Source organism: Sander vitreus, chromosome 5 (genome assembly GCF_031162955.1).
Source record: "Sander vitreus isolate 19-12246 chromosome 5, sanVit1, whole genome shotgun sequence".
Classification (NCBI taxonomy): domain Eukaryota; kingdom Metazoa; phylum Chordata; class Actinopteri; order Perciformes; family Percidae; genus Sander; species Sander vitreus.
This window is the reverse complement of record NC_135859.1, coordinates 31,224,653-31,245,602: the sequence shown is the minus strand read 5'-3', so window position 1 is coordinate 31,245,602 and position 20,950 is coordinate 31,224,653. Positions and strand designations below refer to the sequence as shown.

The following is a 20,950-nucleotide window of genomic DNA, read 5'->3' as shown; positions in this document are numbered from 1 at the left end:
TGACACTGATTCTGACACTGTACTTGTCCAGCGTCATGTCATGTTGTTGCCCACGGGTCGCGTATCTCTTAGGACTATTCAAAGTACGAGGAATATTTGGGTGGAGTTGGCAGAGCTTCCTGGCTGTTGTCAGGTGCCAGTCAGCACTTGACTGGTTTGAATTGTTGTACATGGCCTTGTTGAAGTTTTTAAGTGATTCTTATTCTTTGTGTTCTCATTGATTTGTTGTTTCTCTAAATTTGTCCCAGACATTCAAACATCTATTTTTCAATTCATTACATATTTATGGCATTTTTCTTTGCATTTCTTTTATATTATAACTGTAAGAGAGACCAGAAGCATTGGTAGAGAGGGGGTGATGACATGTAACACAGATCTCCTGCGATAAGAGTTTAATGGCTAGGCTATAGCATGCACCAGATGCAACACAACATAAGAAGTAGTTAAGCTACAGTAGTACGTATGTGAGATTTAATGCTGCTTTTCTGGAGCCACCTGTTTACCTGCTTTCTCACGTCTGTGCAACCCTGTGGGTGGCTGCTTTCACAGTTTTTAATGCCACGCTCTCATGGGATCTGATATGAACTAGCCTAATTCTTCTCAGCAATGTGGAAGAATCATGGTTCCCCTGTGGTGGTGATGGCACAGAACACCAGTAGTCATTAACCTCAGGTATTGATGGTGATGTAATAGCTTTGTTTACCTCCCTAGTGTCTCCATAATGGGCTGTGATGGACAAACAAGCCTGTTAAAATAATATCTTAAAAAATACGGAGACATTCCTCAACTTTTTCCAAATTACTGATACAATAAGTCATTTAATCACTTATTCAGTCGACAGAAAATGAATCTGCACTTTTTATAACCAGTTAATCTTCATCAAGTAATGACAAAAATATCTAGTTCAGAATTCTCAGATGTTAGGTTTTGTTTTCTCACTATAAATGATTTATCTTTGGGTTTTCGGCTTTTGGTCACAGAAAGAACATTTGATATTCAATATTAAAAGTAGGAAACTTAGTTGCGTACAACACAACGAAGAAGAAAGCATTTTCTGCACTTATACCCGTTGGATGGACTAAGAATCAACCAATTAAAACATTTCTTTATTCAAAGTATTATGGACATGTTTAAAATCCATAACTTTTGAACCATTGTTTTATTGTTTATTTTTTATACATTATCATTCGTTGTTTTATTTCATGTCTTAACTTAATTTTAACCTGTGGTATTCCAATTACATTAGAAATGTGTTTGTATTGTATATTGTAAATAATGTGGCTTGGGAAAGGGAAGTTTGGGGTCCCCTGCTGGAGCTGCTGCCCCCGCAACCCGACCCTGGATAAGTGGATGACAATGGATTCATGGATGGATTAATGGATGGATGGATGGGTGGGTTTGTATCGTGGTTTGAAAGATTTTAGGAACATGTCCCGTGTAAAAAAAACCATGAGTGAAGCAGCCAGAGAGTTGAGTGGAAACATAAGCAGGAAATCATCCCTGGAACCACCTCTGTTTTTTGGGTTTTATCGATCAAGACATTAAAGTACCTTTTTGACCAACTGTACCTGCAGTGCTTTTGTGCTCACGGGTGTTACAGTTAGAGAAAGTGACGCTTCTGTCACCTGGGTGGACATTTGGCCTGTGAGAGAACGGAAGAGACGAGAGAAAGGGAAGGAAGAAGTTTGTGAGGAGAGTTGGAAATCGACTGGGACGAGCGGCTTCTCAACAGCTGTTTCCTGTTTTCATCTCACTTTTCCAGCCGTTAGCGTTTTGGTGGGATGTGAAGGGAGGTGTGCGTGTGTGTGTTTGGGGTGCGGGGGTGTTTCGAACATTATTCCTCTGGTATCTGGCCAGGTAATCAAAATGTCTCTTCCTCCACACAGGGGAATTCCTGTGAAATTGATTGTCAGAGCTTCTCTAATTCTCTCTCTTCTTTTTGTTGTCATCATGGCACAGTTCCTATAAATAATTGATAACTTAGATTGCAGCACTTTAACTTTAAAGCAGCTCCATGATCACAGAGGCCAGGTGTTGTTCAGTCTCATATAACCCCACGGACAAAGGAAGCAATGTATGAATAATAGCTGATGTTATATGTGTTTTATTCCTAAATTGAAAAACAAAACGGTTGATTAAACAACTCCGATAAACGATTAATTGATATCAGTTATCAAGCAAAAACACCAAATCTTCACTGGTTCCAGCTTTTCAAATGTGATTAATTGCTTCCTTGTGTTATATTATTAATTGTAAATCTTCTGGTTTATACTGTTTATTGGACAAAGACGTTACCTGCTCTTGGATATTATGATGGACATTTTTCTAATACTGCATGGGCTAAACAATGCATTGATTAGTTAAAATAAAAAAATGTAACTAATAGTTGCACTCTGCTGATAAACCTCTTTTTGACAAGGTACAATGATAGTATCAATACATTCTAGTAAAATGGCAACCTAGTACAAACCTCCTGTACACTTTTGACATTTGCTGTGCTGCACCAAAATTAAAAACATTAGCTTATGTGGCTACTTTTTTATACATCAGTGTTTTTTTTCCTTCCCAACTAATATAATGCCAAAGGTTGATGGAATCTTAGGCACTCAAGAGGGTTAGGGTTAAAAAGCCTTTAAGCTATTAAGTTATAAAAACATATATCATATATGAGAAGGAAAGGTTCGCCTTTTGGGCTATCTCTTATTCTTGTTGGCAAGTAATCACATAGTCAGTATGGATAAGTAAGTAGTCACATGATTAGTGTAAACAGATAAGTCACATGACAGACCATGTTCAGCAAAGGAAAGTCTTACAATGTAAGGGCAAAATAGCAATAAACAAATAGAAAAATACATACAAAACATTTTTAAACCTCTCACTTTAGGTTAAAAATATAGTGCCAACTACTTTTTTTGAAGCTCCTTTTTAAAAAACAAAATAAAAAAACAAAAAACTGGATCCTACACTTCCCATAATGCAACCTACAAACCTCTTTATTTAGACTCAGCACCCCACCCCCCCGTCCCTGTCTCCGTCCCCAGCTCATCTAATTCCACACTTTCAACACTTGTAGTCTCCAAGTCCAAAGTTTATCAAAGCTCCTCCAGAGCCACAGAGACAACATTGTAGAACTGTTCACAGGTTCAATAGTAATCACTGTGACGAGTTAACTGACTATTCATGTGTGAAATTGGGGAACTTCTCCTTTTAAATAAAGTGTATACATTAAGATTATTCCATAAAAGGGTCCCACGTGTTGTTGTTGTTGTTTTATTGCTGGCTAATTTAACACTTAGCCAAAGACAACAGTTGGAAATGAGCCTTTTGGCAGTGCTGTTGATCAATATGCAAATAAAATACTGAGGGAACATGTAAGGGACAGGATTGGTGATATATCCAGGGTCTCTTCAACAGATGGTTGTTTAAAGGTCGTTAGTGTCAGCGAGGATCGGCCCCGTGACCTTTTGAGTACGGGAACGTGGTCTGTTACTCCTCGCCCGTCCTTGGTCGTCCTTACGTCACCGTCCTCTCTGCAGGATCTGTCTGCTTCCTCAGCACTCTGCTCTCTGCACTGTTTATCTGAGCCCTCGATGCGACCTGACCCTGCCGTGCTGCTGTTTGTATTTCTGCAAACGGCCGGGGCCCCCAGGAGCCACGCAGCCAGGACCGGAGATAAGGATCCCATACTGCTGCATTACTGACATGTTGAGTCATCACATGCCGGGGTCCTGTGGGGGGGAACTCAAATCAGGGTCTTCATGTTTACATTTCAGGATTTCTGATGACTTTAGGTGTGCAATCACAACTTTAATTTGTCTTCTTCAGTCCGAATTTTATGAGTTAAGATTTTCTTGTTGTTGCATTTGTTGTGTTTGCATCATTTAGGTTCAGTGTTGCTACATATATAGCCAACTAAGACTTTTAAACACAAGTAACATGGGGTCAGAAACAGCTCGCTTACTGGACTTTTAATAACCTGTCGTCCTGCCAGATTGCAGATTTTTGGCAGCAGGGAAAAGGTCAAAACAAATCTGATTCCAGTTCCTGTAACTTAAGCTCAGCATGATACATTTCACTTTATTTTATTATGTAAGGTTTTCCAAGGAGCAGGACAGCTGCTTAGTAGAAATAAAAAAATAAAAAATTGTTTCACATTTCCTTTTTACAAAAACAAGCAAAAAAACAGTCAATTCTCATTTTCCTCTTTAAAAGTATGTCAAGTTTATCAATTTGACTTTTAACTAGGAAAGCCTCACTAGGTGTTTCCATCCACACATTCTTATGCAAATTAAGTGATCTCGAATGAAAAATGCCTTTATGGAAACAGTAAAATTTGATTGAATTTCCTGAACATCAACTCAAAGTTTAATACGTTCGGTCTCATCTGATTTTCTCTTGATCGATGTAGGGCTTATGCAATAAACGCGGATGGAAATGTTATTTGCAGAATAAATAATGAATTGCGATGAAGTTTTAGGTCATTTTAAGTGGTGAAGACCGCGCCCCCAATGCTTACTGACGGGAGTTCAGACGCAAATGTCCTTTATGATGCATCAATCGTCTACTAAAGCTTGTATTAATATTGATGCCAGCCCTTTGAGGCCCTTTTCAGAGGCTAAAAACCCGTTTCAAACGTGCCCTGTTTAAGCCTGTTGGGTGCTAACGCTAGCAGGGGGATAACACGGTGTAGGCAGCACCGATTGGTTTAGTTTTTCTTGCTACTAACAGCACTCCAAATTTCCAAACAACAGAGCTACGTGTTGAAATCGACCGGAATTCTCCTTTAAGTGTCTCTAAACCACGATCTCCCAGAACAGTTTGGAGCGTTCTCGTTCCCACACCACAGGCCGCCTCTGTTGTCGTCGAGCATTTACGTGCATGTGTTGATAGCGTTGTTTTGTTATTATAGCTTGATATGTCGCTATCCGCTGGCCCATAAGCACTATTACAACTTGTGCAATATTACTCATTTGTAGGTAGACGGCGCAATCCATTTTGTCTGGCAAAACTTTGTTCGTAAATGTCAGCTTGAATGTTGAGCAATTCAGTGCGAAAATGAATGGAAACACCGTACAATGTCTCAAATCAATTCAATATACCAATTTGAGCGCAAAACAGCATGTGACGTCATTATGCACAGGTTTTTATTCGCTTTAAAGCCGTTGGATGGAAACACACTTTCACCGGCTTTGTTCGCGTGAGTTGTTTTTACCGAACTTCAGATAATTCGATTGACAAGTGGATGGAAACTTAGTGACTGAGGTCAATATTTTTGTTCATGTCAAGATAGGCTCCAACAACAAAGAGTTACAGACTAACAACATGGAACAAATAACACAAAACATCTCACAAAATCAAATTTAAACATATATACAATTGCCAGTAAAGCGTGATTTATGCTCCTGCGGAGGCTCCACTCGGAGCTTTCGCCATAGCCTACGTAAATGGCCTGAAGTTTATACTTGTGCGTTGGTGTACGTGTTGACCTCTTTAGGGCTGGCGTGTGTGTGCGCGGGGAGTGTGTGGTAAAGCGAGTGAGAGAGTGACGGTGATCAGTTTCGGAGCGAGTATCGACTCTAGAGGCATAGTGGGAGAAACAGTGTCTCCCCTGTGCTTTCTGACCACGGTGGGAAATCTGTAGCAGGAAAAGTTAACCCTCTCCTTGATTTCATGTTGTTTATGGTATGTTGTTTTATTATAAACGATAATATTGTCGTTCTGAGACCATTTTCATCTAATGTAATGCTAATGGAATAATAATGCAGGTACACCTTTTCAAAGATCAATACACTTGTATTTCTAAAGAATATTTAACACTGGAACTGGAAGACATTTTAAATATCCACAATATGTCTTTGATCTCCTTTTAGTATGTCGTCTTTCACGCTGTTGTACAGTTGTGGAATTGCCGTTTGTGACACGTATGTTCTCCCAGGCAATTCGTACTGGCTGTCAAATGTTTGCAGCATTCCTCGAGTGTTTGTGCGATAGACTACAGACTCTGTACTACATTTAACAATTATTTATTAAACACTAAATATTAAATTTAAATAATATATAATTAATACATTATATATATATATATATATATATATATATATATATATATATATATATATATATATATATATATATCTATATCTATATATATATATATATATATAATGTATGTGGCTATCTGCCGCATGGCGAGTAAATATTTGTATCAAAATAGTTTTTCATTTTGGCGAAGGTACAGCTATACTTTCTTCTGCTCCTCTCCTGTCTGCAGGGCAGAGCTTCGTGGGGGTGGGCCAACACCCACACACCCCCACCCACACACCCCCACACACACACACACACACACCCACACACACACCCATGCACACCCACCCACACCCACACACACAAACACTGGCGCACACACCAGACGCCAGCCACCACGTCACTTCTGTTTACTGATAGCTATTGTTTATCTCAGGCTAATTAATTAGCTAGTAAGTGGCGATTTTGGCAGCCAGCCTTCCAAAAGAAAGCACAATGGAATTAAATAACCGATCATTAACCGTTGACCGACAAGCAGGTAACGGAGTCTCGGTTCACCGTCCGGGAGCCTCTGATACACTTTCTGCACTCTGTGTCCACGGATAGCTGTAGGCTTGTACCGTTAATGTTCTGTGCATTGTCAGACACATGCAGCCACTTTCCTGAAACCGCTTGCGAGACTGACAAGTCCACAGCGGCGTGTATGTCCGAGCCTGTCTCCACCGCTTCCACCTGCAGGTTGTCAACTGTGTGCTTTGGAATAATAGGGAGAAAACAGGACGCCGAGTAACATGGCGGATATCGCTAATATACTTTTATATATTTTTTTTTTTTGGCGGCGCCTAAACTGCAAAGTGCTGCGGGAAACCCTGCTCCAACAACTAGCGTTTTCTCTGTCTCTCTCTCTCTCCGCCAGGAGTCCCGCTCCCACACAAAGACCATGCGACTGACAAGAGGGTTCACTCCTCGTTACACTAAGGAACCGAAAGTGGTCATCCAGTCTCTTTGGTAGAGAGAGAGAGAGACACAAGGAAAACAAACAAGCATGCAAATTATCGCGGCCGGAAAAATTATCGAGCTCATTTTTTTTATCATGCGATTAATTGATTTATTGACTATCGCGACAGGCCTACTTAGAAACGACCTAAAAAGCCAGCTTAAAGACGACAAAAGAGCTTTCTGAAACCCTAAGTAAGACTATGAAACAATAATAATAATCATTGGTGGCAAGAGGAGAAAGCAAAGAGTTTCTGAAGCAGGATATACCAACTTTTTTTAAATTTCAAATTTATTTGCTGAAGTTTCTTTGTTTGTAAACTGAAGACTCATGTCTTCTACTTCATATCTTTGGTGTCTTTGTGGCATCGCAGTTACGTGGCATACCATAATACCGAAGTTTTGGGTACCATTGTTGCATGTCATACCTTGTTCTCTTCTATATTTCCTGTAAATAATCTTACAAACTACTTTATATTCTTTCTTTCTCTTCCCAATTAAAACCTCGTCCCCCATTTCCTCCACTTCCTCCTCTTTTTGCTTCTCTGAGGTTTTTGAGTTAATACATCCTCTCTGGATATAATATAGTCAAAGAACATTTTGTTCCATCTCTTGTTGGCTTTGTCTGCCTTTGACTGTCCTTTTAATTTGCGTGTAATTGTTGATGATGTAGGAATTTGAGCCTACATTAGAATACATAAAGTTCCAGGGGGAAAGTCTACAGAGAAGTCTGCTGGCAGTCTTCTCTGTCTTTTTATGATCTCTGTTTTTGGTTTGAGGTTCTGAGGCCGAGCTCACTTTTGGATGCCGTCTCTTTTCAACACAGGACAGCGTCTCTCCCTATTCATGAACATTTAGTAGTGACAATGAATTAAATATAGATGGTGGTACCGATGTTGTAGAACTCCTCAACTGCCACTCCTCCATCTTTAGGATGATGCGTGTGTGTGTGTGTGTGTGTGTGTGTGTGTGGGGAAACATCAGGCTTTGCCCTATTTTCAGCTGTCGGAAATTATGTTTGGGTGAGGCAGATTACTGTTAGAAACACACTAATTTAGTTCAACATGATGAAAGTATTGCCCACGGGACAAATGCACGGAAGAGGACACGCACAATGACGGCCCTTGTATTCGTTTTTCTTTGCTGGCGTTATCGTGTCTGCCCTCAGTCCTCTGTTTATGTGAGCTCTGTTCAGCTGGAGTGAGAGCAGCTCCAATATCTGTCTACTGTCTGTGCTCCAAATTCACAAAGTTTAATCCACATAACTATATACAGCCCACTGTGTTTCGCACGGATGATTATTACTGTCACACAACGTGCTTACGAGCTGTGGACAGGTGACGTGAAGCGTGATAGCCAGAAGAGAATAGACAGGCCAGAGAAAATGAAAAAAAGTATCCAAAGTTTGGGATCATTTCAAGCTAAAGCAAAACGAAAACTCTGTATAGTGTGTCTTTTGTTAAACCGAACTAGCTTACCACAGTAGCATGACGTCAGTGCTTCAGCATCTCTGCAGAAACCTGACTAAGACCTGTCTAATTTTCTCCTTTATATATTTTTATAGCTGTTTAATAAAATATATAGCTTTCTTATCTGATAACTCAATTGATGGAATAGTTGGTAGAATACTCAACTAATGAAATCATCGATAGCTGCAGCCCTAATCCCCACTTGGTTGTGACTGATTGAGCTACTTGCCTCCACTTTTCCCAACCTGTAAAAAACTGAGGTTTCTTTATTTTCTGGCTTTGCAACATGCTGCTTTGATTACTTGCAAAATGCATTGGAAAATTGATGTACAGAGTGATACTTCCTGAGCTGAATCAGAATTGTGTCTTCAGGTCAATTAAGTTACTAGATGACAGTGTAAACAATTAGCCTGGCTCCACCCTTCTCAATTTTCATTTTCCTTCAGTACGTGGTCTGGGTTTGCAGTATATTCGTGGGTTTTCTCCGGCCAAATCTTTACCGGTCCAGTCAGTGAACAGAGGGAGTGGCTGAGAACGATGACGTTGAGGTTGTGCACTAGTTTGAGTTGTAGTTCCGTAATGGCGGCGGAGAAAGATGCGGTCCGTTGTGGCAACGCTGCCGAATATCCAGAAGTTAAAGCCCGAGCAAGAACAATCTTTGCTGAGTTTTGTTGGTGGCCATGATGTTGTGGCCCTCCTCCCCACGGGGTTCGGGAGAAGTTTGATTTTCCAGCTCGCTTCGTGAAGGAGTTGGCTAATGCTAGCGATGCTAAGCCGATAGTTGTTGTTGACATACGTCACGACCAGGGCATGAAGTTAACTTTTTTGACCACCAGCCACTGTGGCAGGTGGATTTTTAAATCCACCTGCCACAGTGACTTTACCAGCCAGTTTTTTTTTTTTTGCCTCATAAAAAGTGAAAAACAGGATATACAGTGGCACGTTATGCCACATATAAGAGATGAGATGACGCACCATAACACATGAGTTGTTGCAAAAAAGTTGCAATTTTTTTTGTATAGTTCTTAAAAATAAAAAAAATAAATAAAAAGGAAACTTGTTTTGGGTAGAATAATAATTATTACTATTAATTAATTACTCTGGGCTGAGATTTTCTAGGAATCTTACCAAAAAGGCTCAGGATGCTGCAAATGTTGGTATAATATGAAAATGGCTGGTGGATTTAAGACAAAAAATAATTTATTGAATGAATCAAATATGAACATATCTGTCATTGTCAGTGGCTTGTTGATCTTTACATTGTTAGTTAATTTCCTATCCTGGGCTGGGCTGGGACACACATTCATACGGTTTAATAAAGTACTTATTTGACTTATCATTGCACTTACAATATTGAGTGCAGCTGTCCTCAATTTAGGTCATCCTGTACATCTCATCTGCGTTTTTTCCTGCATCCATCGTGTGTGATTGTGTGTGCGCGTCAGTCGAGGGGGAAACGGAGCAACAGCCCCGCCCGCTGCAGACAGCCGACAGATTGAAACAGCAGCCGCTGACTTTAGAGTGAAAAAACGTTACAGCGTACATTGATGTTACAATGTATACATGTCGGCAGGACGGTCTGAAATGTTTTGCACGGTCTTTCGCTGTACGTTTTGTTGGTAAATGTGAGATGATCGAGTCACACGTCTCGCCTTCATAACAGAAACAAGGAAATTAATTTTACCCGTTCTCTCCCGCTTGGTCAGTGGCTGCACGTGGGACTGCTGGGATTGTGCGAGTAATGAAAATGCGATAGGGGGCCCCGGCTGTCTATCAATGTCTTCCAGTGATGCGGGCCCCTGATTGGACCAGGCCCGTAAGCAACCGCGTACCCTACTTACCGATAGTTACGCGTCTGAATCACTCAATTCTCATTGGCTACCTGCCAATGTAGCAGGTAGACTGACAGTGTTACCCGCCAATTGCAAAATTCACCCGCATTTGGCGGGTGGTCGGGTGTTAATTCCATGCCCTGGTCACGACCAAACGTTAGCGATTGGTTATGGCAGATCCAGAGTGGCTCTGGGCAGATCCAATAGTTTTAAACTTCAACAGAGTACCCGCCTTCAAGGAAGTTAACACTTGTCAATGGAGAGAGGCCAGACTCTCTGTATCTGAGTCTGGTAGGACCAGGCTAGTAAACAATTCCCTCATTTGTTAAATTTCAGTTTTGCTGTGTAAAATAGAGGCACTGCTTTTTCTTTTTTCCTTTAAAGTCAGTGTTATGAGTGTCGTAATGTTTCTGTGGTGTTGGGTGTAACCACACAAATTCTGATTTCAGTGCTCATGAAGTGTGTAGGCTTCATGACTCTGGATCTGATATTGTATCAGATATTAATCTAGTTTGGATCAGTACTGAAACAACATGACCTCATGTAGCTCTTTGTTTTTGACACTAATACAAAAAAAAGCTTAGATGCGAGTCTAATGTGAAAGGCAAACGTCAGAGTTTGGATAATCAGCCAGAAAACGCTCTGTTAATGCCTTCACTGACAGATTCCTGTTAAATGTTACTACACCCCCAGCATCTCCTGCCCAAACGGTAAAACATGTGAGAACAAAAAGAGTGAACAGAAGAGACACAAAGGTTGCAGGTGAGATTAAAAACAAACGGTGGAGGTCCTTTAAAAACGTCTGAGGCTGAAAGAGAGAGTGTCGGTGTGTAAGCGTGTCCTCCTCCTCTGAGCTGCTGGCAGAGCGTCGGTGGATTTGAGTGTGAGGTTTCCATGGAGCCTGAACAAAGCCATCTGGACTGAGGAATGTTGTTGAGAACGCTCCCCGTTACACACTGGAGAACCAATGGTGTGGGGGTCCTGATAAGAGCTAAGAGAGAGAGAGAGTGAGAGAGAGAGAGTGTGTGTGTGTGTGCTTTTGTGTTTCTACTCTTCTGAGAACCTCACTTGTTTCCAGGGAAGATGCATGAAGAAAACCCCTTATTTTCACCTCTCTTCACTTCGTCAAAGAGTTGGTTTAGGATTAGAATTTAAAGATTTACAACATGTTATGTGGTTTTGTTTTTGGTGTTGTCCAGACCTTTAATTCATGTTGTTTGTCTTCTAATATTAATCCATGTAGTCTATCTTAAAGAGGCCATGGGAGGTTTTTTGTAAACAAACAAAAGTTATGTTTACATTCAGTGGAAAATACATCATGTGTGTGTATCCTTGAGCAGTGCATTCTCATCCCCATTATACATTTGTAAACCCAATTTTTTTAAAGTGTTTTGAATCCAGCATTGTTTACATCTCTGTTTACTATCTGAGCTCGCAGTCTTCTTCTTTATCATGAGTTTTTATCTTGGCTGGCGCATTGCAGCATATTTTTGGTGTCTACCGTAATATAGGAATAGGGGGAATGGTGTGACACCATTGGTAGGACCACGTGGCATCATGACTTCGCGTAAACATACACGCCACTTTCCTAAAGCCAAATGGTGTGTTATCTGTACGCATTTTGAGCTATCCGCGTGTATATCTACGCTGTATACAGCAGACGGCAAACACACACACCACTTTCTAAAGCCACGTGGCTTGTTATCGCGAGGCTACGGTTGGTTTTAACGTCACACGGGGGAAAAGAAAAACCGGTTGGGATGAGGGAAAGAAGAACTGGGTTGGGTTTAGGAAAAGAAAAACGTGGCAAACATCACACACAGGACGCGATCCCAGCTCTCCTGCGTGAAAGTCCTGTGTTTTACCCATCCACCACCCCGACCAACGTCCCTACACGGATTTTCGCCCTTTCATACTACTCACTACGGCGCCAATTCACACGCAAAGGTAATGTAAGTCAGATGTATAGGACAAACGGCACTGATAAACACGCTGAAAAGCGAGTGTGCATCTTCATAACACGCCAATAACGGCATACCAATTGCCGTGTCATACATACGCCACTTCATGAGCTCAGTCTGGGTAGGACATAGTGTGCATGCATGTGCGTCCTCATGTTCATAAAGTTAGGATACAAAAAAAAGTAACTGTATTCCCTTAAAGTTACAGAAAACAAGTCTTAATTAAATTACATATACATTTAATAAAAACATTATTAGCAGGATTACAATTTTGAAATGCATTTTAAAATGGACTGCAACATTAAAGCTATAGTGCGTAGTTTCTGCCGCCCTCATGAGGAATTCTAAGTATTGACAACAAAAATGTCGGCGTTTTATGTGAAAATCATAAATATATAGGATTTTATTTGTAAAACCTGTCAATTTTACTGAGGCTCCATTGTACATTAACCAAAACAAAACAAAAGGGGAAGTGGCTCTACTTCAAATGTTGGCTCAAAATAATGTGAAAAATGATTAAAAGTGGTTAAAGGATCTAACAAATGACAAAGAGGACTGAGTACTCTCTGATAGAAACCTCACAATATGTTTAGTCTGAGCTCAATTTTGTGAAGACAATGAAATCATTTTAAAATTCTTGTGTGATTTATATATGTACAAAAGATGGTTTTATGTCTGAGAAGTGTTATTGTGGATCCCACGTAACTTATAGGCAAGTCCCGCCCTACGAAGCAGCTCGATTGGTTGGGGTTAGGCATTGACCTCGAGTGGTAAAGGTTAGGATAGCCAATTGGTCAGGGGATAGGACCCAGGGGCGTCGGACTGGGGGGGAAAAGGGGACGGAGTACTCAGGGCCCTCATGTGAGGAGGGCCCAAAAAGATGCTAGAATGAATAGTTACCTTGCGTAAGCATGGATGCCTGGCCAATAGTAGTGTGTGAATGCTATTGAAGAGCGGGTCTTGCCTAGAAGTTGTGTGGGTTCTATAATAACCCATCTGAGAAGGTGTTCTCTGTGATTTGTGTTTGTTTGTGCCTCAGTGTGAGCTTTGGTTGACAAATGTTTGTTTGTCGGTGTTGTATATGCGCGGACACATGTATGTGTAAGAAAATTCTAAAAAATATATTGTTTGAAAAGTGGTTAAAGAGAATAGAAGTGGTAGAAATCACAGCACATAGTGGAGAAATGGATAATGGTGAAAAAATGGTGGGGGGAGGGGAGTGTGAGGAGCAGCTGCTGCTAGTTTACCCTATAGTGTACACACACATAGTGTGTGTGTGTGTGTGTGTGTGTGTGTGTGTGTGTGTGTGATTTGCACCTTCTGTCTCACACAATAACTCAAACTGCCTCATGTACACTGATTAGAATGAATCCAAACTGAAATTAAACGTAATAAAATAGAACTGAATAAAAACAGAGATTCAAACAGAACATTTGAATAATAAACTAATTATGTCAGCTCTTTTGTTTGTGTCAAATTGTGCCAATTTATTCCGTTCTCCTGGCAACAGGACTTGTTGTTGTTGAGATATCAGATCCTGATATCTCAACAACTTTATGCCAGATTGCCATTAATTCACTTTCACTATGTACATTAATGATCCCCAGAGAATGCATCCTAATGTTTTTGCTGATCCCATGACGTTGCCGCTAACACCACTGGGCTAAGATGTCTATTTGTACACAGAAAAATACTGATGATAGAGTGCTCACTACTACACGTTTACATTAAGTACATTATTCCTGTTAACATTAAAGTATTAATTTTGCAATTACTGTACACCTGTGTCTACCGCAAGTATATACGTATATATATATAATTTATTATATATGTGGTATATTATATCCCTATATTTTAATTTCTGCACTTTTATGTCTTTGATTCTCTCTTTTTTTACTTATGTGATTTTCTTTTTACACCTATTTAATGAGCATTATTGGAGGGAGCCTGAGATCTAAGAATGCCATTGCCAGCGACTGCTTCTCTCTGTTATGCTTTTGACAAAAAAAAAAAACTTGAAACTTGAAAGTTTACATTATCAATATGTACATGATCAAGAATATCAAGGCTGTACTTGTATTTACTTGATGTTTCTAAAGTAGCTCCAATAGAAACCGCTCATCAGCACCAGTATTTCTCTTTCACCTTTGAATTGAAATACTGTCACACCCCACCTTGAAGCACTGTGTCTGTGATTTATATGTCGGAATTAAGAAAGCGTCATGCAGCTAAAGTGACTCCAGGAACATTTGGCCATTCAGTTGATCTACTTCTTCTCAACATGCATTGGACAGAATATAATGAACGTTTCTAAATGAGCTGTTTGCCATTTTAAGAGATGAACACAGCTTCTTTTTTTTTTTTTGCTTTCATTTGTGATTGACAGACCAATCACACAAATGATGGTGTTCTTCGCTGGGATGGTATTTAACTGAAATGTTTCCTTGACAAAATGATAGTTGCTCACAGAACAGGGTAGATTCTCATAACTTAGAAATAATGAAGACCTGCATGTAAGGATTTCCCCCCGTAATTGGTATGTAGCATTTTGAGTATAACTTCAAACATCTTGACTTATTTTTTTATTTTTTTTGGACGTCTCCCTGTTTTAGTACCAGAGACGTTCATATTTAACTACAAATAACACCGTAGAATTACTCACTGTGGATGGCAGCTTCCACCACTTTGGTCAAGACTGAAATATCTCAAGAAGTATTGAGTCAGTTGCCATTCAATTTGGTATAAATACCAATAATTCCCAGAGCATAAATTCCAATGTCTTTTGACTTTTCCTCTGACTTTTGACATTTGTGATTTTGAAATGTCAACATCCAGATGAATTGTAATAACTTTGATCCCTTAACTTACTTAAGACATCCCAGCCTCAGACTAAGATGGTGAACATGGTCAACATTTGACATGCTTAATGTTAGTGAAAGCATGTTAGTGCTGATGTTAGCCTTTAGATGAAAACACTTCCTCACAGAGCTGCTGGCACACATAGTTTCATCTCTAAACAAACAGGAGTGTTGGCAGCACAAGAAATGTCACAAGTGATATATTAAACAAACAAGGATGTCTCACACATCTACATTCCTTCTTTTGCTGCATCCTTTGGCGTTTAAAAAACAAAATCTCCGGTCCCATGAGCTTTTGTTTTTAGAAACAAACCGATCTGTTTTTACACCTACTGCTTTGTTCCCACCCGTTAGCCAGGATGTATGGATACTTAAAGGTTTTCCACTTGCATTTTCTGACCAGGCAAACTGTGTTTTTACAGAAGTCGTTTGACCATTGTACACTGTTTCCTTGACAGGTTTTCTTGTCAGTTAAACAGGAGGGAAGATCTTGAGAGAAACCAGTTTACACGTTAAAGACTGTCTTGTTGAGAACATGTCACCAGTTCACCATCCTCAAAACGCTGCATTTACCCACAAAATCAGTAAAAGAAACCGCTAAGTTTCAAAAATGAAAAACTGTAATCAGTGTCAGAAGCCATGGGAATCTGCTCTGTAATTCAGTTAGTTTTGGAAAAACTTGCTCACAACATGTTTTCTCAGTGTTGCTCTGTTAAATCTGATCCTCAGTGGACACACTGGTCATGAAGCTGTGAGAACGGGATGACATAACTGGGGGAAAAAATCTGTTGTTCAAGTCAGAGAACACAACGAATCAAAATTATGAGTTTGACTTTGACCTAAATGTCAGGAAAATAGCCGTGGTCTACGCATAAATACACACTTTAGGTTGCTGCCATTTTACATAGGCTGTTTCAGTGTCTTTGTTATATGTATTGCCTCAGCAAATAGAATAATGAATCAAACTATCATTAAGCAAAGTCTGCAACTCAAGAAGCGAGGAGTAAGCAGGAATAGAAAGGCATTTCAAAATGAATAATTCATTGGATACACAAGAATACAGAATACCAAAGAGATTTATGTGGTCCTACTGTTCCTTTTTTTCCCTCCTTACAGACAGGAGGTTCGAGAGAACTGTGTTCGCTGGAGGAAGAGGTTCACCTTTGTGTCTAAAATGAGCGCCAATCCCCACACCGGCGTCCTGGATCCTTCCGTCTGCAGGGTGTCAGTTAGGAAGGTAAGACTCTCAGAAGTGCCCTCAAGTTAAACAAGATCAATACAGTGTCTTTAAATGTTTGGGATTTGAACTGAAATAATAGAAATCTACAGTCCTGTCGAGTCAGAACATACAGTAATGTGGCTGTAGACCTGTTTTACAAGTGCTGTCATTATTTGCTGTTGTGAAGGATGTGATAGTTATACATAATATTATTTACACATCCATCGTCAATAGTTAAAAAAAAAAAAAAGAGGAAGAATTAAAAGATTCAAACCTCCATTTAGTCAATGTCCCCACAGTGTTGTATGACAGAGGAGAATACTGTTGGAACTTGGATTTTGGAATTTGTTGAAACCCTCGATCACTATTAAAGCACAACGGTGCAATGTGCCCCTGAATATTGAGTTATTCTGTTTGTCTTTGGGCCCTCTGCACTCTACTCAGTGGTTAGATTGAAGCGGTTTAACTGTGATTTGTCAGTCCATAGTATTTTCAGCTGATATTCCAACAGTGCTAACCCTAGACTAACCTTCTATTTATCTTGTTTGAAGAAGAGCTTTGCTAAAGCAACATGTTGCCTGTTAATTCCAGCTTGTTATATGCTGAATTATTGTGCACTTTAAACTGAAACAGGAACCAAACTTGTAAACGTTAGTGTACAATTTCAGTGGATACCTGCCATCCAGTAATGTTTCATTGCAATAGTACAATATGATGATGAATCAGCCGAGGTGATTTACAGGTCAAAAGATGTTAAAATGTCTAGGTCCTATTGACGAAGAGAAAACCTGCTGCTATGCTCGGAGCGGTAACCTGTCCGGTTAAGGATCGTCAACAGTGTGGATCACCTGGAGCAGGCTTTTGTATACAGGGTTCATACGTTTTGAAAAAACCTGGAAAAGTTATGGAATTTAAAGAATGTAAATTCCAGGCCTGGAAAGGTTTTGGAAACATAAAAAGACCCAGAAAGTTTTGGAAAACTCATGGAATTTTTTTTTTTTAGCACACAATAATATGTGATTTAATAAATGTATTTTCACGTCGTCTAAACCTCAACGTTCTATTCGGGGCGCAATATTACAAATCCCTCTATGAACCACATAAATTGTCATTCATTTTATTGTTAAACCTCTGAGGGCAAACTTTAACAGATTTTTATTCTTATTGTATAATGTCGACTGACGTTTTCAGGAATACATAGTCATGGAAATTTGCCTATAAAGTCATGAAAAAGTCACGGAAAAGTATTGGTTAAAATGCGTATGAACCCTGTGTATATGCTTTTTGCGTTTGTCTTCTACATCTTCACAACTACACCACGCTACTTTGTCAAGCTGTCTATGTCTTTGCTAAATTTGGCCGAAAATTGCAACATCTTTGGACGTCTAGATTAAATATAACCATTGTTTAAGTGGTTATATTTAACCTTGTAGTGAAGACCTGCTTCACGTTGAAACATAGCACTTATATACAGCTTATTGTAGGCATCTAAAAAAAAAATTTGCCAAGTTTAAACCTGTATGTGTAGATGTCTTTTGACCTGCAAATCAATACTTATTAGGAAAGGGTTTTGTAGGAACACATATTCCTCCAAGTAAGGTATTAGAATTAGTATATTTTGGTATTCAAACTCTTGTATCGATACCCAGCCCTACAGAACTGCATCTACTAACAAACTTGATTGACTAAAATAATTGTACCGACTGTTTTAGGAGGGTTGGAGACATTCTCACGGAAAATGTCTCCAGGATATTTCAGTGCACACTTGATGCTGAAATTTCCCATGTGAAAGCCGCCTCAGTGCCATGCTCTGAGGAACCATGAGTGTAGTCTCAGCCTGTAATTTCAACTATCTTGTTGGGAGCCCTGTAATTGGAGACCACTGTAATATAAAGTTGGATCACCGGGTTCATTACTGTCTTCCTGTTTTCCCTGCAGGAACTCAAAGGAGGAAAAACATATACGAAGGTAAGAGCTTTAGTCTCCCTCTGGGTTGCCTCACCTCTCATGCTCATGAACACATAGAAACAGTTACAGATGATCTCTCTGTACGTCTTAATGCCATGCCGTGTAAATATTAGCATTTCTCCCAACACTTGACGAGCATGCCACTAGCAGGGCGTAACAATAAATCAAAAACCTGTATTCCTTATGTTCACTCTTGCCGGGAATCTGCAAAACATCCTGCCAACACCTCTCTAACCGTAACTGCAAGAGCTCCTGACAAATGAGTCATGCCTCGTCAATTAATTGCAAGGTCAAACCCCTCATGAAGATACACTTTTGTCGATGCGTGGACGTTGTTGCCGAGAGGAACCATTTCCTCTGTTTTCGCCCATCCTCCATTTAGGTTTCCTTTTGGCTAAATATATCCAGCTTCCCTCCTTAGAAGTTTGCTTCCTTTTAAATACACACCTATGAAAACAGAAGCTCCTAAAGAAAAGGGAAACCTGGAGAATGAAGAATGGGAACCTTTAGCTTGAGAGAAGCTGCAGAGTTAATTAATAATAACATCACACATGCAGTTCAGACAAAAGGCAGTTTCCATACGGCAAAAAGCTTTGAGGTTTGTTTTAGAGGTAAAGGTCATGTAGGCAGAGTCCTAATCAGTGTAATTTGGGGCTGTGTATAAATCAGAAACTCTAATGCCGGGTTCAGACTACAGGATATCAGCCTGATTATAGCCCGACCCGGCAGACACAGGGTGGATCGGATCGGGAATGACGATGGCCGGCACAGTCGATCGCTTTGTTGCCGTGTCGTAGTGGACGACCTCTGGGACGCAACAACAACAGAATAGCCAACAAAAAGACGAACATATAGATTTTCCTTCCATGCCTTTTCATCTAGTAAGCAGTACAGTCTATATAAAGTTGTTTTTGTCTATTTATTTTAGCTTTTTGTGCTTTATGTTTCCCTGCTCTCTCTCCTTCCATCACTATTGTCTTACATATGTTTTAACGAGGTAGTGAAGCTTTTGGTTGTATTTTGGGAGGATGAAGAAACAAAGAGCGATATCACTCATGTACCAAAGCATCTAGATGTGAACCCACAAACAAACTGATCTTGTAGTGGGAATCCCCCTGCAATAATACCCTCCCATAGCGCTCACTGATGGGTTGTGAAAAGGACAATTTCATCCGTTTGGTGTGCCCTAGATTCCGAGGAGGCCTTCCCAAATGGGAGATCGACATTAGTCCTGCTCTGGCCTACCTTTCATGTTTTACTTAATTGAGGTCACAGAGCCTCAATTAATTAGTTAAATATCAACACCACCAACTGCTCACTCGGAGTATCCGTGGAGGATATTATCAGCAAACCGTTTAAAATGTAATTATCTTTCTGCCTTCATCAAAGCCACTTTAAAAATACAGTCTTCACTTGTCGTCTGGTTTAATGTCTGTTAAGATTGACGCAAGGTTTTTCCACCCTGTCATACATTAAAACTTCAAAAGCTCGGGACGTGACGATGTGAAATTGCTAGGTGTGCAAAATGATGGGTGTCGCAGAAATCCGTTGCGCCAAACGTTGCCAGTGAACCCCTCCATTAGTGAATCTCGATTAAACTATTCTTTTCTTCTTCCTTATCCTCAGCTGGGCTTCACAGACCTCAACATGGCGGAGTTTGCAGGTTCTGGCTCCACTGTGCGCTGCTGTCTGCTGGAGGGATACGACACCAAGAACACACGGCAGGACAACTCAATACTGAAGGCAAGGAGATGGCTGTTTCATTTTACAAGTCTGTGCCCTCACGGTGTCAACAAGAATTTAATTGCATCATAAATTCTATGCCTGAAGCAAGCGTTATTATTAACCCTGAGACTTTGACCTTTGACATTTGACACACTTTTTATTGATTGCTTCCACTCCACAAATGTAGTCCGATGCGGTCAGAGTGATAACGTAGAGATCAATAGTCTCTTTGTCATGTAACCTTTTGCTTAAGTGCTTCGGTTTTTCTGATTGAAAAGCAATTATGTTTTAGTACTTTAGTTCCATCTAGAGCTGAAACGAGAAATCAATGAATCAATTTTTCACAGATACAGATAATTGTTCATCAATTCTTTTGTAAACATTCCCTAGTTTCAGTTTCTCAATTGTGAGGATTTGCCGATCTTAAGTGATCGTAAACTGAATATTTGTTTAGGTTTTGCACTGTTGGTTTGATAAAAAAAAAGAAAAAAAGAGAAGAGGTCACCTTAGCCCCCAAATCACCATTTATTCATCAGTGCTGAACACTGAAGCAGTTTAATGTCTCTGTGGGTTCTGGTTTGTTCACTCTGCAGCGCCACCCAGAGTTCATCCACTCACACGGCTATGTAAAAACAAAGCCAAGACAGTCATGAGCAGTTTTGTCATCTCATTCCTCTGGAAGACGTCATGTAGTGTGCGTAACTCGCACGACAGTGAGCTTACTGGAAATCCACTCCAAACTTTTCCAGTTCATTTTTATTAAAGCTTAAACAGCCAACAGACTGTTTAGTCGAAACATGTTCATCATTGCTTCCCACAACAATATAGGTCAGTTATTGAAGTTATACTGGAGTTTAGTTTAGTGATGAACACCGTAATTCATCAATCATTATAATCC

The 20,950-nt window shown here is 40.0% G+C and overlaps 1 protein-coding gene across 1 annotated transcript in view; it reads left to right on the top strand.

Annotated features, from left to right (window-relative positions):
* Nucleotides 1–20,950, top strand: part of eeig1a (estrogen-induced osteoclastogenesis regulator 1a) — a 43,873-nt gene that overhangs the window by 11,673 nt on the left and 11,250 nt on the right. Inside the window, exons 3-5 of the mRNA XM_078251461.1 lie at nucleotides 16,257–16,377; nucleotides 18,298–18,327; nucleotides 19,954–20,070. Coding sequence (XP_078107587.1) covers nucleotides 16,257–16,377; nucleotides 18,298–18,327; nucleotides 19,954–20,070 — 268 coding nt within the window. The remainder of the gene's footprint in view (nucleotides 1–16,256; nucleotides 16,378–18,297; nucleotides 18,328–19,953; nucleotides 20,071–20,950) is intronic.